This window comes from Alternaria metachromatica (assembly GCF_023757995.1).
Source record: "Alternaria metachromatica strain BMP 0045 chromosome Unknown scaffold_46, whole genome shotgun sequence".
Taxonomy (NCBI): Eukaryota; Fungi; Ascomycota; class Dothideomycetes; order Pleosporales; family Pleosporaceae; genus Alternaria; species Alternaria metachromatica.
Genome location: NW_026055537.1, coordinates 181,644 through 207,500, shown reverse-complemented (window position 1 = coordinate 207,500; position 25,857 = coordinate 181,644). Strand labels below are relative to the sequence as shown.

The 25,857-nt window shown below is 48.4% G+C and overlaps 7 protein-coding genes across 7 annotated transcripts; 4 read left to right on the top strand and 3 right to left on the bottom strand.

Annotated features, from left to right (window-relative positions):
• Window positions 1–3,815: 3,815 nt before the first annotated feature.
• Window positions 3,816–5,353, bottom strand: J4E83_010547 (uncharacterized protein; the record flags this gene model as incomplete). Its single annotated transcript, XM_049337428.1, has 2 exons — window positions 3,816–5,091; window positions 5,148–5,353. 2 exons carry the CDS (start codon window positions 5,351–5,353, stop codon window positions 3,816–3,818), a joined length of 1,482 nt encoding a protein of 493 aa, XP_049183513.1.
• Window positions 5,354–6,163: 810 nt separating this feature from the next.
• Window positions 6,164–7,183, top strand: J4E83_010546 (uncharacterized protein; the record flags this gene model as incomplete). Its single annotated transcript, XM_049337427.1, has 2 exons — window positions 6,164–6,341; window positions 6,402–7,183. 2 exons carry the CDS (start codon window positions 6,164–6,166, stop codon window positions 7,181–7,183), a joined length of 960 nt encoding a protein of 319 aa, XP_049183512.1.
• A 2,473-nt stretch (window positions 7,184–9,656) lies between these two features.
• On the top strand, window positions 9,657–10,835 carry J4E83_010545 (uncharacterized protein; the record flags this gene model as incomplete). The annotated part of the gene is made up of 1 exon (XM_049337426.1): window positions 9,657–10,835. The coding sequence occupies one exon, from the start codon at window positions 9,657–9,659 to the stop codon at window positions 10,833–10,835; it is 1,179 nt and encodes a 392-aa protein (XP_049183511.1).
• Window positions 10,836–13,891: 3,056 nt separating this feature from the next.
• On the top strand, window positions 13,892–14,884 carry J4E83_010544 (uncharacterized protein; the record flags this gene model as incomplete). The annotated part of the gene is made up of 1 exon (XM_049337425.1): window positions 13,892–14,884. One exon carries the CDS (start codon window positions 13,892–13,894, stop codon window positions 14,882–14,884), a length of 993 nt encoding a protein of 330 aa, XP_049183510.1.
• A 275-nt stretch (window positions 14,885–15,159) lies between these two features.
• J4E83_010543 (uncharacterized protein) lies at window positions 15,160–17,334 on the top strand (the record flags this gene model as incomplete). The annotated part of the gene is made up of 1 exon (XM_049337424.1): window positions 15,160–17,334. One exon carries the CDS (start codon window positions 15,160–15,162, stop codon window positions 17,332–17,334), a length of 2,175 nt encoding a protein of 724 aa, XP_049183509.1.
• A 2,630-nt stretch (window positions 17,335–19,964) lies between these two features.
• Window positions 19,965–22,570, bottom strand: J4E83_010542 (uncharacterized protein; the record flags this gene model as incomplete). The annotated part of the gene is made up of 7 exons (XM_049337423.1): window positions 19,965–20,643; window positions 20,693–20,945; window positions 20,994–21,207; window positions 21,262–21,443; window positions 21,575–21,792; window positions 21,881–22,168; window positions 22,566–22,570. 7 exons carry the CDS (start codon window positions 22,568–22,570, stop codon window positions 19,965–19,967), a joined length of 1,839 nt encoding a protein of 612 aa, XP_049183508.1.
• A 599-nt stretch (window positions 22,571–23,169) lies between these two features.
• Window positions 23,170–25,223, bottom strand: RAR1 (putative methionine--tRNA ligase, cytoplasmic protein rar1; the record flags this gene model as incomplete). Its single annotated transcript, XM_049337422.1, has 3 exons — window positions 23,170–23,545; window positions 23,639–24,399; window positions 24,447–25,223. The coding sequence occupies 3 exons, from the start codon at window positions 25,221–25,223 to the stop codon at window positions 23,170–23,172; spliced, it is 1,914 nt and encodes a 637-aa protein (XP_049183507.1).
• Window positions 25,224–25,857: the final 634 nt, after the last annotated feature.

Here is a 25,857-nt window from a genome sequence, read left to right as displayed (position 1 = left end):
ATATTTACTATAGATATAGTACTTTAATAAAAAGAATAATAATAACGTACTTATAAAGAGTAATAGTAATAAAAACTTCTTTAGTATACTTAAAAGTAGACCTAGAAGTAGTAATAAGTAAGCTATAAAGTAATTAAGCTATAGAAATATTAAAATATTCTTAGTTTTAGCGTAGAAGCTTTCTAAGAGAAAGCTTTTAGTAGTAACTTTAGTAATAAGAGTAAAAGTTAAAACAAAAGTTAAAGTATAGTATAATATAGCCTTTCTCTTATCTATAAAGCTAAGTATATAAAGACGCTACGTAAGTAAACTCTAGATCTAGAGTAATATTAAATTATAGTATTATACTACTATAAAATATAAAATAATATTTATATAGATAAACTATAGTATAAAAAATAGTAGCTTAAAGAGAAGTATAAAAAGCTTTATATATTAAGAATACTTCTTTTTTTCTTCTTTTTTTATCTAACTCTCTATTTTAAAAAACTTCTTATATCTCTAAGAAATCTAAAAATCTAGCTAAATACTTAGCTAAATACTTAGCTAAATACTTAAGTATAACTTTTAAGCTTAATACTAATACTAATATTACTTTAAAAATATTAAACTCTACTTTTCTCTTTTTACTTACTTTTTAAGTAGATACTTTTAACTTTTTAATACTTAGCTTAAGTAATATTTACTTAGTACTACTAATTAGCTTAGTCTTTTATAACGTTAGTATTTCTAATACTAATATAACTTTTAATACTTTATACCTTTAAGTATAGATATATAAAAATAATTCTAGAAAAATAGTAGTAATATTTATAAATATTATTCTACTAAGAGACTTAGACTTAAAAAATAAAATACTATATACTTATCTTTATATAAATATACTTTTTATTCTTAAGCTATTTTAGATTAATATACTATTAATATACTATACTATAAAAAAAAAAAAAACTTTTACTTATTAGAAATTTAAGCGTTAGAAAAGAGTAGACGTAATATATAATATAATAATAATATTAGTATAAGTAGTAGTAAAAAAGTAGATATAGTTAAATAAACTCTATCTTTAAACTTTACTCTAGAAGTTAAAGACGCTTAGAATAATTAAAGAAATAAAAAATAAGCTATAAGTATAAGTATAGTAGTAATAAATCTAGTAAGCTAAGAAATAGTAGTTATAAGTACTTTAAAATAATTTAAGTATTATTATTAAGTATAAAAAGCTATAGTAAGCACTAGAAACTTATTAGTATAAATAGAGAATAAGTAGATAGATAATAGTAAATATAAATAGTAAGTAGTAGTTACGTAATATAGTTAATATAGCTAGGCTTATAGATAATTATATATAAAATTTAAATTAATTATATAAGTATTATATAGGTATCTTAGATTAGTTTAAAATCTTTATACTAGTAGTAGACTTACTAAATTACTTTTTAAAGCTACGCAATTATATAAAGCTAGTATTAGTACTAGTTAATAGTCTAGATAGCTATTAATAATATATAATAAATATAAAGTAGTTAGTCTACTATAATTATATACGTAGTAACTATTATATTAGTAGTAATAGTAGTAGTAGTATAAGTATATTTATTTAACAAGTTATAAATCTAAGCTTACGTTAGAGATTTTTAAAGTTTACTTTTAAGATCTAATATAGTAATACGTTATTACGTAATTATATAATTATTTAATTTTAAAAAAAGTACGCTATAAGCTTTATATCTTAAGCCTAGAGAGAATTATAAATACTTATATAGTACTTTAAACTTAAGAAGCTTTTTATAATTAAAGAATAATATTAAAAGATATTAAGAAATATTAAAAGGCTTTAAGATAGTTTCTTTTAGAACTACTAAAGAATTTTAATACTAATTTAGTATAGATAACTATAGTAATATAGTTAAGTCTACTTTATAATAAAGCTAAAGATTTATAAACTAATATTACACTTACTTATATAACTTTCTTTATACTATAACTAGAAATAATATAATATTTTATAATAAATATACTACTAATAGAACTAGCTATATGTATTTCTTATTAACTTTAACGTAACGCTATATTAACTATTTAGCTAGTAAAGATAACTATTATAGCCTCTATCTATTTAAGTATAGTAATACCTTAAAAGACTTTTTATAAATATCTTCTTTGTTTACTTAATAGTATATTAAGCTAACTAAAAATTTTACCTAAATCTCTAATTTATAAAGTAATAGTATTAGAGATAAGTTTAAAAAAACGTAGTTTTATAGTTAGTATTAGTTTATATATAAAAGTATAAATATAAATAGTATAAGCTTTAGGCGTATCTATAGTACTATTATAAAGCTAATTTATTATAAATAGTTACTTAAGTTTAAAAAAGAATATATATATATTAATAGTAAGAAGTTTTTTACTAGTAAAGTTAGTAAGTAATATAACTTATAGTCTTACTTTAAATAAATATAGTCTTAAGACTATAATAATAATATAATTAATAATAAAATCTTTAATAGATATAGTTAGTAATATAGTATCTCTAAAGTAGCTTTTTAGATATTTTAAGCTACTTCTTAGAGCATCTAGAATATTAAATATTATATCTTAAATAATTTTTAATAAAATAGCTTTTAGAATATTCTTAAAAATAGCTACTTTAATAGCCTTTCTTTTACTAGACTTAAAGTAACTTAAAAAAGCTTTAGTAAGAGTAGCGTAGTAATAAGAAAACTAATTAATATAGTAGTAAGAAAATATTTTATTTAAGCTTTAATTTAATAGTAAGATAATATTACTAGTAATAAGATTAGTATCTAACTTTTAATTAGTAGAAAAATTATAAAGAGTAATAATATAGTTAAGAGCTTATTTAAGATACTATTAGCTTTAAGCTACTTATATCTTTAGCTTAATTTAGTATATAGATATATAAATATAGAAGATAAAAGAAGCGCGCTTTTACTAAACTCTTAGTATATATATTCTAACTATAGAGCTTTAGAATATATTACTTTATTAGTAATAAGTATATATAATTAAATAATAATTCTCTTATAAGATATTAAGTATTATACCTCTTTTATAAAGTATTTAGTATTAAAATAGCTATTTTATAAGTTTAAAAGATTTAGAAGCTTTTAGTACTTTTAAAGTAGTAATACTAAAGCTATAAGTTTTAGCTTACTTAATACTATACTTTTTAAAGTAGTTAAGACCTTTAATTATATATTTCTTAAAGTACTAGTAATAGTTTTTACTTTTTTAGAATTAGTAGCTTTTTAAGCTATAAGTATTACTACTTAAGATTTAGATTTCTACTTATTAATATACTTTTTAACTTATATAAACTAAGAAATATACTTATATTAGTAGAATCTTAGTATTTCTAATATTAATAAAATATAATTAGATCTCTAGTTATAAAGCTATAATACTTAATATAATTATATTAATATTAAATATACTATATTTTAGCTAGGTATTCTAAGTAAAAACTAAGTAATTAAAAGTTATAATATTACTTACTATATAGCTTATTTTTAAGATAATTAGCTACTTAAAGTATATACTAGCACGTTACGTAGTATATTGTTTAAGAAAGAGTTTAGTTATCTCTTTTTAGTAAAGCTTAATAGTAAAAAATCTAGTTAGGTCTTAGATTTTAGAAAGCTTTTATCTATAAGAGTTTTTACTAGACTATCTTTAAATTCTTGTTTTAGATTCTTTGTTAGACAAAGTGTAAGGTAAAATATTAAGCGGAAGCGATGCATTTTTTATTTAGCTAGCTAGCGTTCTACAGCAAACTATAGAATGTGCGTCTACTTCGCGAACCTCCAGCTGTTCACAACTCCCGTGCGCTCCTCCTCTGCGACCAAAGCCTTGTTCTTCTTACTACACCACCACTTCGTCACCAAACATAGCACTATAGTCAAGCCACATCCGGCGATAATGCAGCCGCCTCCAGTCTCGTACCTCGGCTCTTGATTCCTTAAGAAGAAATACGGCGTGAACCAATGACTTACACTTGACACGCAGTTTGCGATAGCAATGAGCGCCGCCCTTTTCGTTCGTGGTCGCGGCACAACGGTAGTCTCCCATGATAGCTGGATATTCAAGCCTACGAACGGGCCACAGCAGAGCAATATCATGGAAAAATACCGTGCACCTGTGTTGAGAGTGCTGATCATAATGATTGCGCCAATCAGGGTAGTCGAAATAGCGCCGATGATGTGATAGCCATGCTCGAGCATGCGACCAGACGACCACGAGACGACGAGCGTCACAATGTAGGCGATGACGTATGGTGGAGCTTGTACAAGGTAAGTCTCGACCTCTCCGAAGCCGAGGGTGTCCATGATGGACGGGAAAAAGTCCTTGAACGACTGGGCGATAATCAGGGAGAAGTGGATGCCAGCAAACAGCCACGTGAACGGGTCACGAATCGCCTGCATTAGGCCGCCGATGTAGTCGCCTTCGTCGTCTTCCGTCACACATCCGGAAGATACGGATTGTCGGTATTGTGCCATCTGCTGCTCTTCTGGGGTGAAGTAGTACGTCCCAGTGTTGTCAGGGAAGTTTGGTAGAAGCCAGAACCCAGGGATGGCAACCATGATAGACACGATACCCTCGAGCAAGAGGAACCACTGCCACGCGTGTAAACCCGCAACGTTGTCCATGTTGGTCAAGATGCCTGCTGCAAGGAGACCAGAGAAGACATTTGATACAATGTTTCCGGCGTGCCAGATAGCCATGCGCAAAGGGCTCTCTTGCTTTGTATACCAGCTTGACGTCATGAGCGCCACGACCGGGAGGAACGGGCCTTCGGTGAACCCTACGAGGAAACGACAAAGCATAAAGTGGCAAGGTCGGGTGCAAGCAGGCATGCATATCGTGACGGAGGACCACGCGAGCATGATGTATGGCATCCAGATACGAGGCTTCTGCTTGGACATGATGATGTTGGCTGGCACCTGTGAGATAATGTATCCCACGTAGAAGAGCGAGATGCCAGCAGACCACTCCACATCTGTCATGTGGATATCATGCTGCATACCAGTAAGGCGTGCATTTGAGACGTTGATGCGGTCAAGGTAGCTGTCGAGCGTTAGTCTATATGCTTCCGCGCCACAATAGCTTGGAAGCTGCCTTACTTCATCAAGAGCATTAAGGTGATGATAAGCAGAAACTTCCAGTCGAGCTTCTTCAGAACAGCCTTGTTCAGCCTGTCAAGCTCATCCTTGGTTTTTCCTCGCAACAAAGGGTAGTGTTGAAGGAAGGTCTCGGCTTCCGAAAGTCCGGCATCCTCCACCTTGATGACTTCACAACTCCCCTTCAAGGATCTGTCGTCGGTAGTCATGGAGGCGGTCGCAGGAATGGAGAATAGATGGATGGCGGGTTTGAAGGAGGAAAGGCCCGAGCAGTGCGGTGTAAAGCAACGGCTCTTCGAAGGCAGCGGCTTCTTTATACCTGGCTACATGGGTTGTCTTCTTCCAAGTGTCGATGTAGTAAGCATCTGCCAATGCGCACTGCCGTCCGTCCTGGTCTCGCAATAGCATCCTGTTTGGCTTCAACGACGTCCAGCGTGCGGGGATGGTTTGTGCCGTCTACGCCTTCCCCGGACCCCAGACGCGCTATGCTCCGCGCGCCTGGGCGATGTCTGTGGAGTCAACAATTCCGGTGGTCGCCCGATGTGCGTGACATCTCGGTGGTCATCCGAAGATTGCGCTACGCGTCGGTGGTCGCCCGTAGCGTCTCGTGGAAGCGGGGCAAGAAGAAACGCGTGAACGCAGATGCAGCTGGCAGGGGCGACCGAGCGCTTGACGGACCCTGCACGACTCAGGCACGGCACGCGGCTGACACACGTTCGCCTCGCCAACCCCCCTCATTATCCATCGTCAACATCGACAGCGCTGACGTGCCGCTCGCGGCCGGGCGCTATGTGCGCTGATGCTCGGCGCTTCGGTCATGGTCCGAAGGCATCACGGTGACCGGCTGCGGCCGCTGGCGTACACTACCATGCTGGGTAAGCTCATTCTACAGGAGGTTGCGTTCACGTACATATGACAGTCGGGATTGCTACAACAAGAACTCTCGTATAGCTTGAAGTCTATCCAATCGCCTCTTGTTGAATCATTCATCCAACCTCAAAGCTCGATCACCCGCAAACATGGCGGAACTCACTCTTCACAACTCAATCCGGGAGAAGATGCTCCGCGATGAGGTCGCCTACACGCTGTCCGTGAAGCTTGTTCGCAGCGTTGAGCTTCCGATGATGGCGAAGACCGCGGGATTTGATGGTATTCTCATCGACATGGAGCACTCAACGTTTGACCTGGACACGACCAGTACGTTCTCTCCTCAGCGCCCTGCCCCTCTCCATAAACCTCCGAGCTAACGTAGAATAGGTCAGATATGTATTGCAGCTCTTTACGCCGGCATTTCACCCATAGTCCGCGTTCCATCCAAAGACCCCTTCTTCGTCTCTCGGGTACTCGACGGAGGTGCCATGGGCGTTATAGTCCCGCACATCCGCTCTGTACAAGATGCCAAAGACGTGGTAGCCGCCGCCAAATTTCAGCCTCTTGGGCATCGCTCCTCGACGAATAATATGCCACAATTCCAGTACCGACACCTCGCCGCCAAGGCAATGAGTCCTGTGTGCAATCGCGAAACCCTCGTCATCCCCATGGTAGAGACGCTTGAAGCAGTCGAATGTGTTGAAGAGCTAGCCGCCATTGAAGGCGTTGACAGTCTACTGATCGGCACCAATGACATGTGCGCCGAGCTGGGTATTCCAGGACAATACGAGAGCCCGCAGCTACTCGAAGTATATGAGAAGACGATTGACGCCTGCAAGAAGCACGGCAAATGGGTTGGCGTAGGAGGCCTGCACTCAAGATTAGACCTTGTGGAGAAGTTCTGCAAGATGGGCGCGCGATGGGTTATGGCGGCGACAGATGGACCGCTGCTACTCGGTGGAGCTACGAAGCGAGCAGGCGAGATGGCACAACTGAATGCAAGGGTCAAGAGTTCTACTGAGCCTGCCCAGCCTGAGACGGACGGAGCATTTATCGCGTCGAGTAACGGAATTATCGATGCATTAAAAGAAAAGGCTAGTGCGACAGTGGAAGAATTGAAGATGAACGATCAAGTCAACGGGCATGGGAATGTATTAGCAAGCTCCTAGATGTCGACATCTTGTATTCTATAACAGAATGTCGAAACACATATCGAATCTGGATGTACTCAACCGTGATGACAAGTATCGAATTCGCGATAATTAGATGTAAAGCGCTCGCTCGTAAAATAGTCCTGGCTGTGAGACCCGAGACGCGCTAGCTTCCGATTTGGTAACCGGTACCTCGGTTCCTTCACGACTTCGAAACCACCATCTTTGAACCCAGAGACTAACTCTACCATCATTCACCAACATGATAAACCTGCAATCGCAAGCCTGCGAAAGATGCTGGAAGCGGAAACAGAAGGTTGGTGGTCGCTCCTTCTTCGCGCATAAATGGCAGCACGTCAAGTCTGCTCGATACCTGTTTCCCCCCATAATTGGCGATCGAATCCGCGCACAGGATCACTGCAATTTCTTCACACCATCAAAAGACTAACTTAGTACCCAGTGCTCTCGAGATACGCCAACGTGTCAGCAATGTCGCGTCGCCGCATCGCAATGTGTGCAGCGTCGCCTTGGCTCCGTAATCGACGCTTCGGATCCGTCTTCCGTCTCATACATTGAGTCTTTGAAGTCGAGAATTGCCGCTCTGGAAGCCAGGAGCAACCGGCATTATGATATGCAGCACAAGGTCACGAACGATCAAGAGTCACTGAATCAGTCTTTGGATAGCAATTTGTCCACGTCTGGCACTCCCCATGGGCCAAATGCTGGGACGATAGCCTCATCGGTAGTCGAGCCCGGGTCGAGCAACGACTTACATCATACAATGCACGAAGCCAATTACTTGAGTCTTAGTGCAATGGCAGAGCCGACAGACCGACAGCCATTTTCGAACCAGGGACTTTCGTTCTCGACGTTATTTCTTGCCGCGGCGAGTATAGGCAACACCAACCCGAGCAGCCCCATCGAAACCAACACATCACTTTCTGGGCCTATGGCAGACTTTCGTAACGAGTTATTCTCCCAGGGCAGTACACTGGATGGTGCTCAGGCGGCTGCAGCGTTCCGACGGTTTGTTAAAGTAGCTCCCACAACCTTTTTCGTCATGACGCGCAGCGAGCTCGAAGACTTGTACAGTATCGTCGTAACGGCGGAGCGAGATGCAAACATTGGCATGGTTATGGATGAGTCGCCAGAGAAGATCCTACTTGTCAGAGTAGGCATCGCACTCGGCTTCCTGCTATCGCCAAATCACAGCTTCGCGGTAGTCTTGATATCTGAGCTAATGACAACGGCCTCGCAACTCATGCCACGCATACTCAGTCAGTCCAACGACTTGGCAGTCGTGCAGTGTCTCACAGCCCTTGCTATATGTTCACTCTACACCACATATTGCGGATCGTCCTGGCATCTACTTGGACTGGCTATGACACGCTGCATCTCTGCGGGTATGCACACGTCTCGCGTCTCGGATATAAGCTCGGATAGCGAGAGTAAGAGGCAAAATGGAAGAGCTTTCTGGACGTTGTACATCTTGGACACTCACCTCAGTACGGCTATGGACCGGCCGTTTTGTCTCAACGATGGCAATATCATGATGTCGCCACCAGCTTCACCACAGACTGCAGGTACAGACGCGGAAGTGATCGCCCTGCGATATTTGATCCAGCATGCGCAGCTCTTACGCTCAATTCGAAAACATACCGATGAAGACTTGCTTGGCCATTTCGTCAATCTATGCCACTGGAGAGAGACATTGCCGAGAGCATTATCAGCAGGTGGTCTACTCGAAGACCAATTGCATGCCCGTGGTCTGGTAGAACTGCTGAAGTGTCCGAGCTTCGCACAGGACCCAGGGCGAGACATGATGTTGGGCCGCATCGAGGAACACTTCGTCGGGTATGCGACATCCATCGAACATCAGCTTACCAGTCAGGAGCTAGCTCCAGGAGCTGTCGATGAATATCTAATATTCTTCATCGGTGTATTCACCGCATCGGTGTATTCACCGCATCGCAGCCGCCCACCCAGGAGCGACAAAGATGCGCGCTCCAATGCCTGAGCAGTCTCACTATACTCTCGATGCACTACACTGCCTTCCAGGGCTTTCGGAACATACTTGTCGCAATGCAGTCTCGACCAACCTCAGCAGAAAGTCTCAACAGCCTAGTGAGCGCGTCTGAGATCGCGATATCATGCCATGTACAGCGGCTCATCGTCGGCAGTGTATGAGCGGGCAAAGCCAACCACAGCCGGCCAACGCCCAAATCCTATTGAGACAATCTTGCCGCTTACGTCGTTTGCGCTGCTAGATCTAGTTTCGATGTGCGGAAATCATGGTGCGCGGTGTTCCAAGCCGACAAGGCAGGGTGGCACCGAAAAGACATTGGTGAGGGGTCGTTTCGCTCGGGCAGTCGGACACCCCCCGAAGCTAGCGCTGCGGCGCCTTCGGTGGTCGTCCGATGAGCTCTGTTGATCCGCGCACGACCAATTCGCCGGTATACTGACACTGCATTGGCTTCGGCATCAGATTCAGATGTGGGGTCTGGTTCTAATGCCCGGCGTGTGGGTAGTGCGGCTAGACACATACATCTGGGTATACATCACCTTGGGTGTGGCTGCCATATACCATCAACAAGCGCAATTTCACGTTACTTTGGACTTCAAACTCCCCTCGCAAACCGATTCGAGCGGCTTGCTTTACGCGATCGTTGTCATCATGGCTCCTGCACTTATCGAATCAGAGACAGTTGCCCCCTCCTCGTCACCGTCAAATGGAGTGGACAAGGCTACTGTTTACCTGCTCGATACACTACATCCCGAAGCCATAAAACGCGCACAGTCATTGTTCAACGCTATCCTCCCTTCAGACCCCAAGCATTCGGAATGGAGAGAAAAGGCCGAATACCTCGTCATTCGCGGATCATACCTTACCGCAGAAGACGTCGAAGCCTGCAAGAACCTCAAGGCCATCGGCAAACAGGGCGTTGGAATCGACAAGATTGATGGCGAGGCCTGCAGAGCACGCGGTATCAAGATCTTCAATACGCCCGGGGTGAATGCGCAGGCTGTCGCGGAGACGGTGCTTACGCTCACGATGTCTGTGGCTCGCGAGGTTGGTCGCATAACAGCGCTGCAAAGTGCCGGGTTTAGTGTGCCGAAAGAGACCTGCTCGGGTTTGATCATCAACAAGAAGACGATCGGGATAGTCGGTATGGGTAACATCGGCCGCAAGGTTGCGCAAATCTTCCAAGGCGGATTAGGATGTCGCATCGTGGCGTACGACCCACTACTGCCAAAGGATGCTTGGGAAGATATTCCGCATACCCGAGCAGCGACCTTGGAAGAAGTCCTTCGAGCTTCAGATGTCGTAACACTACACGTTCCTCTAATACCTCAAACCCGGGGTCTCATATCGTATGAACAATTCAAGATCATGAAGCCCACTTCGATCTTGATCAACGCGGCCAGAGGCGGAATTGTGCATGAGGCCGATCTCGAACGCGCTTTGAAAGAAGGTCTGATTTGGGGAGCGGGTCTGGACTGCCATGAGCATGAGCCTCCGACCAAAGAGATTTATGGTAGTTTGTGGGAAACGGGACGGGTCGTGAGCACTCCGCACGTAGGTGCTGCAACGGCCGAGACCCAGATGGAGACTGCGATGGCGGCAGTGGATCGATTGTATGACTATGTCCAGACTGTCCGAGCGATCTAGCTAGGGTGCTGCTTACTGAAGCGTCACCTCACCTTCTCTTGGCCATATCCTTTCTTTAGTTGTAGGAGAAAGAATTCCAATAATCTACGTTAGTGTTCAACGAGCCCCAAGCGTACTCGCCCAGCCCATATTCAAGTTGGTTTAGAAGGTCGTTAGTTAGACCCATGCCGAATTCTTGCGAATCTTGGTGATTTGGAAGGTCAGGAAAGTCCCCAAGTATCAAGTGATCCAGGTTTGCCCGTTCTTGCTGCTGACCATCCGATTGTAGGTGATCGGCAGTGATGGCGTCAATGCTCGAGTGCAGCGAACCCGCGTTGAGATGGTGATCAGGGTAGATTTGCGTGTCATGGGTTGGAGGCTGTTGGAAACTTGGCTGAATCGGGTTTGCGGGGACATTTTCTGACACCTGTAATGCAGATGTAAAACGATCTTTGACGAACTCTTCCAGTATGACGCTGAAGACTGTGGCGAAAGAACCTGCGTCTGGCATTTTGTCTTTGAAGTAGTTTAACAATGAGCTGCAAATGTCGAGCGTTGGCAGAGTTTCAGTGTCAGTGAGGGAGGGCTCGTTATTATCGCTCAAAACACCCAAGATAATGCAATAGATGACAGTGAGACCTGCGGTAAAGATCATCTGAAAGTAGCTGCGTGTCCAAGTGATAGCGTTTCTGCGTCGAAGGTCTGCATACAGTTGTATCGTATGTATCGCTGATTGATAGCACACTTTCAGTATCTCCCTCACAATGGACGTTCCGGAGAACTGCCGTGCTGGTAGGTTGTGCATGGCGCCACGGGCAAGCAGGAGACGGTCCTTCTCATACATAAAGTCATGCCATTCAGACCGCTCGTATAGACATTTGGGGTCTACGAAGACTGGTATTGACGACCGCAATGCACGGAGCTCTTTGTCGAATTGTATGAATGACGAATATATGTGGCCTATCGATTGAAACCTGGCGGTCCGAGTGCTGTCTTCGCTATTGTATGAGGTGGGCTTCCGACCAGTATAAAAGGCAGTGTGTACCCGAGAGCTTAGCCGTCGCAGCTTGATGCAAAACAGGTTGACTGACAGCTCGCTTGGGCTAACGTTCGTGACGGAAGGAACATCTTCAAGTACAGTAGCACCAGACGTTACGATTGTTTCATCGTCAGCATCAATCGGTAGTGGCATGCTTATCTCCGACTCGAGAAGAGCGAAAGGACGGCCTAATATGCCCGAGCTGTAACGGTCGTGGACGTAGCACTCCCAGAATATCCTGCGCTGATGTTGTTCTTTCAATGGGCTCAAGCCGTCCTGTGCCTTCGAATGAAGACCCAATTCAATGCACTGCCGCATACACAAGCGGGATATTTCCCATATCGATGCTCCAATGTGATGGTACATGCCGAATCTCGCTATCAGTAATAAGTTCTGGATAGCTTCCGCATCTTTGATCAACGGTATGCCCGCAAGATAATGTTCAGCCGCAAGATAATACCCGTACGGATGCTCGGCACTCCGGCCATCAGCCTGGCACTCGCGATGCCTGGTCGTGTCGCTGATCGCGAATACCATAAAGAGGCGAAAGTAGTCCTGGGCCGAGGATCTCTCTGGTGTTGGCGAGAGGGAGTAAACCCTGCTAAAGACGTCTAGCATCTCGCTACGAAGGAGAAAAGTATGGTGGACGTGAAATCGAGTGAAGTAGTTGTCAAATAATTGTCGTGCCTGCGCCAGTGGTGGTAGTGCTCGAGCGACAGGTCGATGCGCAGCAATACGAGGGCGCTTCGCAAGTTGCTCGAGTATTTGTGCGCGATGGTGTTGCCATTTGGTATCAGAAAGGATATTTTGCAAGAAGCCCAGGCCGCTGCCGTCGCCAACGAACCCACTCTGGGTATCTGAGCTCGTTACCGTCTCAGGGCCTGTTGGTGTCCGATTGGCAACGTCCGATCTTTCGTTGGAGGCTGGTGTCGCAACGCCTGTGTCGTCAAGATCGCTCAGCCTACGCTGCAGATTGAGTTCCTTCTCTTCCAGCTGCCGGATGTAGTCACGTGCATACTGTTCGCCGGTGATAGCATCAACGATGATGCAGGCGGTATTCCTTTTCCTACAGTTTGTGCATTTGGGTGCCTGTCTGTCGCATTTGACTTTGCGCAGTTTGCACTTCTGACATGCGGGCAGTTGGTATTCGCGCTCTTCCATCGTGATACATAATCGTGAATGCTGGCTTGCAAATCAGCGGAGGATGTTTGCCGAACACACATGGGCACCGTTAACGACGTAACAACTCACCAACGGACACACCCAAGTTGCGTCGCGAAATGATCTCAGGCTCGAGTGTGAAGCCTAGGAGAACGTCCGTCGAATGTGATGGAGATGGAGAGGCTGGGGCTGTTCCAATCCTAGGGTACCGACCATTGGTGGCGCTGCCATGCGAGATAGCCGAAAGTGTGCGGGGGCCGCCAATTGAGCACGTCCAAAACCATCGCATTGTAGGCTCGACCCTTTGAATACTTGAATACCGACCATCACGTAAGTTCACTTTCGCGGGCACGTACTCCGCACATGAGACAGAATCCTGGAAGTACGCAGTGATAATATAAGACTGGTGAGAAGTATTTCATTCATCATACAACGCAATAGCTCGCCCTTTAAGTACCGCAGGCGTCTCTCCACTACCCTTCGGACATACTTGGATAAACATGACCCCTCAGCCCATGCTCCGGATGGAGCGAGGTTCCGATATGCCATCTGGGGACCCTTTGAACATGTCATCTTGGCGGACAAAAGCTGTCAGGGGAGTCGGATAGGACCTATGTCTGTTGTCATTCAGCTATACGCTGTATACGACCTTGGGAATCCACGCGCAATCGACTACGGGGTTGCTGGGTTCCGGACGATCCGTGAGCGCTTTAAACTTTGAAGATTAAGCCGTGCTCGGCCCTTCATCGGCATCTGTGCATACTGAGGTACAAAGTACACCATTTCCCCTTGCCGGTGGTTCTTCGCGTCGTTTCAAACAACTACAATATCTACCTTTGAACTAAGAACAGCTATTCCTCTCTAAACAGACTACATCATGGAGATGATCGTAGGAATGATAAAGAACAAGTGGGGCGCTCTGCCCAAGGAGTCAACTGAGTCCTTTACAGGGCGAAATGTGCTAGTCACAGGCGCCACCTCTGGGCTAGGGTATGCGGCAGCGGCCAGATTCGCGAAGCTGGGAGCATCAAAGATCATCATCACAGCCCGAGACGAGGCCAAGGGTGCGGCGACCAAGAGCCAGCTCGAAGCAGATACCGGGGAAGCTGTCCACTTTGAAGTCTGGGATCTGGACATGACTTCATACGATAGTGTCGTCAAGTTCGCGCAACGAGCCGTTAGCGAACTCGACCATTTGGACGTCGCTGTCCTCAACATTGGAATCTTCAACACCGCCTACCAACAGTCGAAGCATGGCTGGGAGGGTGACCTACAAGTCAACACACTTTCCAGCATTCTGCTCGGTATACTCCTCTTGCCGAAATTGAAAGAGTCGCAAAAGCAGACGGGGAAGATTCCTGTACTGCAGTTCGTCAATTCGGGCATGCACACGGTCATGAACATCTCTGATGACGTTCGAAACAAGCCCGCGATCTTGCCCGAGTTCAACAGAGAAGAAACCTTCGCCGGCGCCCAGAAGCAGTACGGTTATTCGAAGCTCCTTCAGAGATACGCCATCATCGAGCTGGCCAAGAAAATCCCGTCCAGCGAAGTTATCATCACGGCAGTGTGTCCCGGCGCAGTCGTTACGAATATCGACCGCGATATCAAGTTTCCTGGTGTCAAGATCGTACGGGCGATTGTGCATACCTTGGCGTTCAGAACGGCGGATCAAGGAGCCAATATATACATTACTGGCGCGTCCCAGAATGAGGAACTCCATGGAAAGTTCTGGGCGAATGATAAGATTCAGACTGATAAGCCGAACATTGTAGCAGAAGAAAATGAGAAGCTTGCGTTGAGGGTATGGAATGAGATTGTGGAGGAACTGGCAAAACATGTGCCGGAGGTCAAGGAGTGTCTCGCATAATACCTTTAGCGTAATTCATCGTAGCGTCGAATGCACTTTAAGATTGCTCGAGTGAAAGTGAAAGATAGCCCTAAGGTGAAGTCATGTGCCGGACTATGTATGTCGGGTAGGCGTTAACGTACAGTGTGTGTAGTCGGAGAAGATGGTAGAGAGCGGAGGGGGCTAACGCACGCTTTGACCACCAGCTCCACCAAAAAAGTTCAGCGGCAGGCGCGAACTTCAGTGCAACCATCAGCGCATTCACCCGCCGCCCGCCTTTGCCAGACATCCAGAGCATGGCGCCGCCTTCCCACTCGCCCGACACGTCAATCTCTTCCCACACTCTCTCCATCGGCTCCATTCAACCGCCGCCCATGGAACTTCCACCAACCGCGGCGACTTCGCCTACAAGTCTGCTCACCAAACCGCTCGCCTTCCTCCAGCCCACGGCGCAGCTCAATGCGACTTTCCTTGCCGCTGCGAAACGATATCTCGATCCAGTAGCCGCCGGCGTAAGCGCGTCACAATCACAGCGACAACAAGATCTGCGCAAGAAGCGGAAGCGGGGCGGCGGCTACGATGATGATATCAGCGTGCTACACTTGAAGAAGGTGCACTTGGACGGATTCGGTGTGAACCAGGTCTTCGAACAGACGCGCAAGATCGTCGAAGCGACAACGGATGAGATTGAACTTTCTCTGCCCGACCACGACGGTGGCCTTGTGCCTATCCGTCATGGCGAGGAAGACGACGACGAGGACATTGAAGAGGCCGAGGAGGAGTACCACACCGACTCAGACATTGGCGAAGAGGGCGTCGACTGGGAATACGATGGTGTGGACGAAGACGAGGATGAAGACGCGCTTGATGGCGAGCCGGACGAAGAGGACATCGACATGGAAGATGGAGCAGACGGCATCTTCTCCGACGATGCGTCAGACGATGCGCCCGCGGAAACCTACCAACCCGACCCCAACGGTCTCAACGACGGGTTCTTCTCCATAGACGACTTCAACAAGCAAACCGACTTCCTGGAGCAGCAGGATCAGAGGGGCGAGGGTGCGGACAGCGACGATGACGAAGTAAACTGGGAGGCGGATCCCATGGAAGACGGCCCATCCACAGGCAAAGCCAATGGCATCGCAGGAGATGCATCCGGCGATGAGTCTGACGAGGGCGGACCAACCTTCGGCAACGTTGATCTGAATGCACCAGAAGGCGACAGTGGCGATGAGGACGACCTCGAGGACGGTGACTTAGATGGCCTTGACACCGGTATGAACGCCAACAACGTCATGTACAAGGACTTCTTCGCGCCTCCCGCACAAAAGGCGAGCAAGAACAAGAACGGCAAGAAGCGCGGACGACCCAACCCCCACAACTTCCCCGAGAAGCAGTCGCAACCAGCAGAGGAAGTTGAGGAGGACGTGGAAGGAACCATGGCCAGGGTACACCGAGATCTCTTTGAAGATGACGACGATATGGAAAGCGAGGGCGACCTCTCCGACGTAGACCCCTCAGACCCCAAGTCGAGACGATCAACACACGAGCGGAGACAGGCCAAGATCGCAGAGGAGATCCGAAAACTGGAAGCAGCCAACGTTGCGAAACGGGAATGGCAGCTATCTGGCGAAGCCCGCGCAGCAGACCGACCAGTAAACTCGCTTCTCGAAGAGAACCTCGAGTTTGAACGCGCCGGCAAACCCGTCCCCATAGTCACGCAAGAAACTTCCGAAGACATCGAAGCGCTCATCAAGCGCCGCATCCTAGCCGGCGAATTCGACGAGATCCACCGCCGCCGACCCGACGACCTCGCCACCGGCCCCCGACGAGGCCGCTTCGAGCTCGACGACACAAAGTCCGGCAAAGGCCTCGCCGAAATCTACGAAGAAGAGCATCTACGCGAGACAGACCCCAACTTCGTCGAAGCCAAAGACGAGAAGCTAAAGAAGGAGCACGACGAAATCACCGCGTTATGGAAGAGCATATCCGCCAAACTCGACTCCCTCAGCTCCTCGCACTTCAAGCCCAAGCCCGCAGCGCCCAACCTAGAAATCCGGACCGATGCGCCCGCCATCGAGATGGAAGACGCGCGGCCCACCGCTGGCGGCGAGGTCGCGAGCGCAAGTATGCTCGCGCCGCAAGAAATCTACAAGCCGGGCGAGGACAAGAGCAAGAGCGAGATTGTTACCAAGAGCGGTATGCCAGTCGCCCACGACGAGATGTCGCGGGAAGAGAAGATGTCGAGAAGGAGACGAGCAAAGGAGAGGGCGAAGAAGGCTGGGCTTAATAAGCCGGTGCAGAAGAAGACGGAGGGCAAGGAGAAGAAGAGGGGTGAGAAGAAGCAACTTGTGTCGGATCTTAAGAAGGGTGGTGTGCAAATTATTGGACGGAAGGGTGTTATTACTGATGTGGAGGGTAAGGAGGTTAAGGAGGCTGCGAAGAGAGGCGCTGGCAGCTTTAAGCTGTGAGGTGATAGATTGGGAATGCAAGTCGAATTATGACATTTTCGAATGCGTTGCAGCAGGTTCAATTCACTCGATTCTGAAGTGCTGGTGTGCGTGGTTCTCCCGTCTGAACTTGCTGTCGTCTCTCCGTGGATGTTCCTTCAATCCGGATTCGTTTGGCGATAGCGCACTACGTACCTTAAACGGAGTTGACAAGCATAGTGCACATATCTTCATCACTCAGGAACGTTCATTTGCAGTATATACATAAGCTACATCATTCCATCATATACCTCATATCCCATCCCACATCACTCATACGCATACCCCTCACAGCACAACCATACCAACCACACACCCCGCCGCCCCAAGCACCATCCCCCAAACACTCCAAGCCCCTACAAAACTCGCCTGACTACTACTCGGCTGAGCCTTATCCGTCACACCGGACTGCCCACTCGCAGTCGCCGTACACTGCTCCCCACACGCATACCCATCGGGACAGCAATTCCCGCCCGCATCCGCCGCACAGCTATACCACGCACTCGGACAGCTTCCCTTCCCTTCCCCAGTCCCCGCACCCGTAGGCGCAACGATAACAACACCATTCGTATTCACAATAGTATCCGTCTCAGGTAGCGCACAAGACCCCGTGGTCTGGCAATCGCGGCCTACGCGGCAGCAGCCCGAGGGGTAGTACGCGCTGCAGACGTAGAAGCCGGCGGGGCAGACGTTGTCGCTGGGGGAGGCGGCGTCGGTGGTTGTTACGGCGGCGCTGGTGGGGCGGACGGGGGCGTCGGGGGCGCGCGTGGAGGACGGGTTGTCGTCGTCGCCGAGGCAGGAGGCGCCCGTTGCGCAGGTGCGGCCGTTCATGCAGCAGCCGCCGCCGAGGGAGGCGGGGCACGAGAACCAGCCTGTTGAGCAGGTGTATGCGGAGCGGGAGGTGGAGGTGGAGGTTGGGGAGGGGGTGCTGGTGCTGGTGGAGGTGGTGGGAGGGATGGCGGCGGCGGTTGTGGTGGTGGAGGTTGAGGTGGGAGTCGCGGAGGTGGAGGGTTGGATGTAGGCTGTTGATGTGAATTCTGCGACGCCTGTACGGATTAGAAACTGCTTTCGTGATATCAGAAAGTTTGAACTTACATCCGATACCCTGACACTTGAAGCCAGGCAAACAACATCCTCCATTCTGCGCATCAGGACAACTCGTATACCCACTCGCCTCATCACAGCTCACACTGCCCGCGCAAGTCTGGCCCTGGGGACAGCATCCCACATCGCCTGCACTCGAGCTCCCAGAGACACTAACACAGGTGCTGCTCGTGCCACAGCACACATCCGGCGCGCCAATGCTCTCACAACTCGTCGTGCCATCTGGACACTTGAACTGGCGGTTCAGAAGAATATCTCTGATATGCATGCGCGCCAGCCAGTCGGACTGTGCCAGAGGGCGTAGCGGCGAAAGCGCTTGCGATGTTGTATTGGCAAAGACATCGTAGTCTGTTCTCTTGGACGATTGCGGCGACGGGGTATCCGCGGCGAATATCCAATTATCCAGCATAAACATTTCGCCCTCGTCCATGCTCATCTTCTTGACTCCAACGGGCTTCTCATATTGCATCCTTTGCTTAACGCTCAACCCCTTCTTCACATGTTCCTCATCTTCAGGAAAGTATTTCAGGTGTCTGGGTACGTTGTGCGGCCATTGCGGTGGTGATTCGGCGAGTACGGGTGTTGCGCAGAGGGCGATGATGGCGGGCGGGAGGGCGAACAGCTGTGGGTAGGCAAGTACATGTGGTAGATACATTGTCACTTGTCAATGTCAACGTCGGAGAATAATTTGGTTCGGAGCAGGTGCAGGAAGAAGCACCTCAGACAAGCTTGCAAGAAAGTGTGGTTGCGGGCTCGTTGTGGTTGGGATGTCAGTGGCTGGTGGAGCGCACCGGAGCTACGACTCAGGTAATTGGCGAGGCTGGGATGCGTTGGCGCCTCACCGCCGATAGGTGGGCAGTGCATCCTGGAGCCCGCCGTTACTGCGACGATGAGGCTCGTTTGGCTAGTTGCTGCGGGCTAAGACGCTGTGTGGTCTACTAGTGCTTTGGGTGTTTGAAGCTTCAGAAGAGGGGACTCGCAAACGTCATGGCGACATGCATGTTCCGCTGATTCCGAGCTCTCATCTGCAGGGGCTGGTCGACTCCCATTCAACATGTCCACCCAGCCTTGACTATCGACACGTCTACTACTTGGTCAGCATGAGAATCACCTGTTGTCCGAGCCAAATGTCCAGCGCGACTTCGAGACGGAGCATAAACAATACTCCAATCCGCACGTTCCCCTTCTGGTCAGGCTTCTTGATCTCAATGCAGGGTCACTGAGCAGCCCACCTAACGAACACAGAAGCCGGTTGCACGGCCATTTCCATTGTACATATATTCAGATGATGCATAACGCGAGGGGAGATCTCCGTCAATGGCCACCGACCGCTTGCCACAGCCAGTCGGAAGGCTAGCCTACTCCTTTTTCAACCCACCAAGATTGTGTTGCAGCGCGTATCGCGCGGACCTCCGTTTCCTCAGCCCGTCGTACCAACTGGTCATCTTATACAAACGACCCTGTTGTACCACCTGAGTCTGTCGAACAGCACCACTCTTCCACACCGATCAAGCCTGCAGACCCTTGCGAGCCTTGCGCTCGCTCATGCGCTGGTTCTCCAGCATGGCCACCCAGATGAAGCAGGGCACAAATGCACAAGTCCCCATCAACACCATAATTTTCTGCGCGTCGCCGAACGCGTGTACCACGGCCTGACGCTCCGGACTACCCCATGGCAGTGACAACTGCGTAGTGATATCACCATAGATCTTGGGAGCCAGGTGCTTCGACTCTTCAGGGAGGTATTCGACGAGCCTCTTGGGTACGATTTGAGCCCAGAGAGTGCCGCTAACAGACTGGCCGATCGCACCACCAACAGCCGTGACGAGGTTGAGAAGCGCGATAGCAACAGCGACTTGGTCGTGCGGTACAGCCATCATGATAGCAACTTGCTCCACGTTGTAGAGCATAGCGCTCGCCATGGCGCCGAGTACCTCCACCAGGATCAGGATTGCTATCGGGGAGTCGGGTGTGCGGAGATAGATCAACAGGCCAGTCATGAGTAGTTGAGTCGGGACGGCGATGACGGCACCCCATTTGTAGGTATCAGTGTACTTCATCGCGAAGCTGATGATGATTGCCCAGGTGCACGAAACGATGTTGAAGATGTTCGTGATATATCCGGCCTTGGAAACGGAAAGCTGGAACACGACCTGGAGGTATGAGGAGTACATCATACGGTATGAGCTGGTTACTAATGTCAGCACAGAAGTCTCGTAGGCTTTGAATGACTTACTAAAACGCGATCCAGGAGTTGCAACCCAGCAGGCATGCCGCAATGATCGAACGGTTCTTCATGAGGTAGTATGGGAAGAGGGCATGGCTAGCGTAGTAACGCTCCCAAGCCACGAAGAGTAGGATGAGGCAGATTCCGAAGCTGACCATGCATATGAACATTGGAGAGCCGAAGCCGTCCTTCTGGTAGACTGCAAGAGGCCAAGGAAGAAGAAGCAGGGAGAATCCACCGGTGATGAGTATGACCCCGATCACTGTGACTGTTAGCAGGGAAAGGAAGTCTCACTGCGAGTTGAAATTACCATCAAATTCGGTACACCAGTGTTTGGTGCTCTGCCAGACCGTCCTGCCGCTTGGCTCGCGCGAGATGACGCCCATCTTTCTTGCTCGCCTGCCCATGAGCCAGAAGACGAGCCAGAAGGATATGGAGAAGACTGGTGTCATGATAGCGAAAGATCCATAGCCCCAACGCCAGGTGCTGTGGTTGAGCCAGGTTTCACCAAGCTTGGGACCAGCCTAGACATGGTGATGTCAGTATACGTCCAACCAACTTTCAGAAAGGCGACTTACGAAGGTGTTGACAACGTAGGGGAATCCAGTGAACGCCATCCAGATCAAACGGTTCTGCATAAGCGCGGTATCGGCGATGAAAATGTTGAAGATGTAATCGACGCCGTTCATGCCGGTCCAGTAGATGACTTGCGCAGCGCAAAAGGTCTGGACGTTTTGGCATAGAGCCATGAGAATGAGCGCTACAAGGACACTAGTCAGCACTGACAATGTACACTGAAGTATCGAGATGGACGCCTTCCTCTGGCCCTCGAGCTTCGGATCCATGAGTCTCTTCCGAAGATATTGGATTGATTGGAGTGAATGAACTTACAAGCAACGATGAACATCAAGCAAAGAAGAAAGCCGTGAGGCCGTCCAACGATATCAATGAACTTGGCCAGCGGAAGCTTCGATACACCTCCGACAATGTTCGCAACGATATCGGTAATAGCCGTAAGACCGTGCATCATGAAGGCCGAGGTGACGTAGGGTCGCCATGAGAAGTTGGTTTGTTGTTGGAGAGAGTTAACGAAAGAGATGAGCATGATCCTATGGGATGTAAGCATTGTCTTATCCATCATAGCAGTACAAAGCATCAACGGGCAGAAGATGATGCGCAAGAACAAGACGAGCTTACGCAGCATAAGCGGCAATCAGCCATTTCTTCGTCCAGACAACAGTCAAGCCCTCCATATCAGCCGGACCCTTGGCCTGCTCCGCGATACCGTCTTCGGCAGCGGGATAGGTGTTCATCGAGACATTGCTGTCGTACTTGGCCGTGGTGCTCGGCGGCTTAACCGAAGAAGCATCGGCAGCGATCTCGGGGGTGTCGCAGAACTCGCGGCGCTCCGTGGGAGTCATCCCGGCCATCTTATCGATCTGGGGGACGTATCCGCTCGCCATGGTGTACCTGCGGTCGCTGGTACTGCGCATGTTTAGTTTCTTCATCTGCGGCTGCAATTGGGGAAGCTAAGTACCTTGCCGCGGAACAAATGCGACGGAATGGCGACAGCGGCGAGTTTGGGTAAAGAGCAAACTAATTGCGGTTTGCGATTGAGTGTATGGTTGTTTTGCTTGGCTGACGCGGCCAGGAAGTTCTAGAGACGCAGCGGCTTGAGAAATTGCGCACGGACAGTGAAGGTGACGGGGAGAAGAGGAGAAGAACAGAAGCGGAGGATAATGCCTCACGGTGATAAACAAAGAGTGCGGGGTAGTCGTCATTTCCGGTGAACACATTGTCTTAATGTGGACATGGAGATGTGTAGGGCAGGAGCGTCATACTGGAAGGTAGTCACGATGGTGGTTGAGCGCAAACATGTCACTGCATGACCTTCGTGCAAGAGTGCGCATCTCCGCTCAGAAACTGAGATGCGGGTCTAAGCTATTGATACCCTTGCCGTGGAAGCGCTCATGTCGGAGGTTGACTTAGGAATAGACACAATAATCTGGTATCATCGTCTGGTTGACACGGAGTAACGAGCCGCCCTGCTCCAACTGTAAAACCAGGGTCCACTAGAATTCGGATATACGCGGCTCTCTTGAATACCAGTGATTTGACTTCTTTTTCTGGAAGTATACGAGACGTGCAGAGATGACTGGTAGAAGTTGCTCTGACCATACGAATATGGTCTTAGGAGAGATATCGACAGTGAAGCCGCATGCCATGGTACTTTGAAGCGAAAAATTCGGGTCTGCTCTAGTATAACAAACTCATGCTTTACGCGTGGCTACATGTTGAAACAGACCGACTGTCTTCGTCCTGAAAAGGATACTCTGCCGTCCCATGGTCTTACTCATGTTTTTCATCGAACATATGTTGACAACCCCCAATATTTGTTGAATGCGAACGCCCCTGCATCATGCTGCCAGTGCTCTCCCTCAAACGTAGCGCCAGAACTCCCAGAACCGCCTGATCAGACTCACACACTACGAGGTCTGTAGGCTGATCTGCTCAACGCCTCTCGACACTTCCTCCTCCGCGGTCTTGGCTGCAGGTCCGTCTTGACCCTTCTCTGCAGCTTCAACACCCTTGTCAGCACCGGCAGCCTTCTTCGCCTTCTTGCGCTCCTTCTCTGCCTTCTTAGCGGCCGCTTTCTTGGCCTTCTCCTCTTTGGCTTTGCGAGCCTCCTCGCCGCCGAATTGCTCGCGCCACTCTTGCTCCTTCTCAGGTTTGATCTGTGTGAAGAGATAGCCGGCCGTGCCGATCTTGTGGCCGACGGGGAGTGATTGCGCCTCCCATTTGTCGGGAATGATGAGGAACTTGGTGTTCAGCTGAGAGAGGATGGCGGCTGTCGTATCGGGCCTGTATCATGATTAGCTATGGATTCCATACTTCAATGTCGCTTATGCTGCTCGACCATGTGCAGTCATACGATGAGACATATTCAACACTTACATGTATGGTTCGATCAAGCTGGCGAGAAGATGTATCTGGCTCAAAGCGAGCCCAACGACAGCGGCGCAACGATCTGGCTGTTCTGTAGCCAGCTTGTTATCAAGTCGGTTGTCTTGCAGCAACAAGTTACCCAAGCTCGAGACATGAAGCGCGGTCGCGAGTGCGGCACGAATCTTGACATCCTCCAGCTCGGTAATGTACGTCTTCAATAGATCGTTAACCTTCTTCTTGTGCTCGGTGAAGTACTCATCGTCGTACTTGGTCCAGTCAGGTACGACCGAATCGTAGATCTTGGCGTTGTTGACGAATTTGATCACGCGGTTGATGAAGTTACCCAGGTTCTTCAGCAGCTCGTTGTTGTTTGCGGCGATGAAACCGTCCCACTCAAATTCGGTATCTCCAGTTTCTGGCCGATGTGAGAGAAGGTAGTAGCGCCACACGTCAGATGGAATGCCGGTCTCTTTGGCGTTGTTGCCGAAGACACCAATGTTCCTTGACTTTGAGAACTTGCCCTTCTCGTAGTTCAAGTATTCTGTGGTTGAAATGGTGTTGAGCATAGTCCAGTTGTCCTTGGTACCGATCTGCGAGCAGGGGAAGACGACCGTGTGGAACGGCACGTTATCCTTGCCCATGAACTGGTAAAGCTTGACTTGTTCGGGGTTGTGCCACCATTTCTTCCAGTCCTCGGTGTAGGTTGCTGTAATGGACACGTAGCCTATGCAAGCGTCGAACCATACGTACATGACCTTGTCCTCGTAGCCCTGATACATGTCAGCTGAAATTCGTCGTGTTCAAAAGTGCGTCGTACCTCGAGCGGCACCGCAGTTCCCCACTTCAGATCACGAGTGATACCACGCGGCCTTAGGCCCTCCTTCAACCAAGATGAAGTAATGTGAACACCATTGGAGCTCCAGTTACCCTCCTTACTCGCCTTCTTGAACCATTCTTCTTCTGATGGCTGCAGCTTGTCGAGGCAGAGGTACACATGCTTGGTTTCGCGCGGAACTGGCGTGGCGCCATCGAGCTTGCAACGCGGGTTCTTCAACTCCAGAGGGTCGAGAAGATGTCCACACTTGTCACACTGGTCTCCACGCGCGTCTTCGTATGCGCACAACGGACATGTGCCCTCGACGAATCGGTCCGCAAGGAAACTTTTGTGTGTCTCGCAGTACGGCTGTGTTGTGGTCTGTTCCTCCAGGAATCCATTTTTGTATAGTTTTGTGAAGATGTCTTGCGCGATGTCGGTCTGTTGCTGTGTGGGTGTGCGTCCGAAGTGGTCGAAGCTGATGTTGAACCACTTGTAAACCTCGCTGTGGAGCGCGAAATACTTGTCGCATAGCTCTTTCGGAGTGACTTTCTCTTCTATAGCCTTCGTCTCCGTTGCTGTACCGTACTCGTCTGTTCCGCAGACGTATAGTGTGTTGTAACCTCGGGCGCGTGAGAAACGTGCGAAGACGTCGGCGGAGAGTACGGAGCCGACGATGTTGCCCAGATGCGGGACATTGTTCACGTAAGGGAGTGCGCTAGTAATGAGCACATTCCGCTCGCCCTCTACTGGCAGGATCTTCTTCGTTGTTTCAGTCATGGAAGGTTGTAAGCTTTCTTGAGTCAGCTCGTTGTAGTGGTAAGAGAAACGTCGATGTAGCTCTTACTATGGTGTATCGGGATATGTAATTGAAGGCGAAGAGGATGGGAGGAAAGCGAGCGCGCAATGGGGATATATGCAGCTCCGTGTTTCTTTGGTCGAGTAGCTGAGTCAAACGCGAATGACTGCACACACGGCGGATGTGTGGTAGCTGCCCCGCCTAAACTTACCCCACCAGCCAGTGACGCCACAGGTGGCTGAACCCTGACTTCGATCTTTGCAGCAAAGGACTTGATCGCCTTTCAGAAGCGGAACTCACACGGATCTCAGTAGAACAGTCTACGAAAGCTTGAATTACTGCCTTTTCTACAGAGCACTAAGGGTGAATTCCTCTGAAGAGAAACCAAGACTTGACTCATCCACACCATAAATATTTGAATTTGGTAACAACCTCAGAAATTGTGCAGTAGCACCACGAGAGAAAGACAACATACAAAACCAAATCCTCAGCTGTTTGGACCGTCAAATCACTCTTCATACAACCATGGCATCCGAACCCACCAACCCATCACCCACCCGCACCCCCTCCCCAGACCCCTTCGACGCCCTCCTAACCCTAGAAGACACCCTCTAC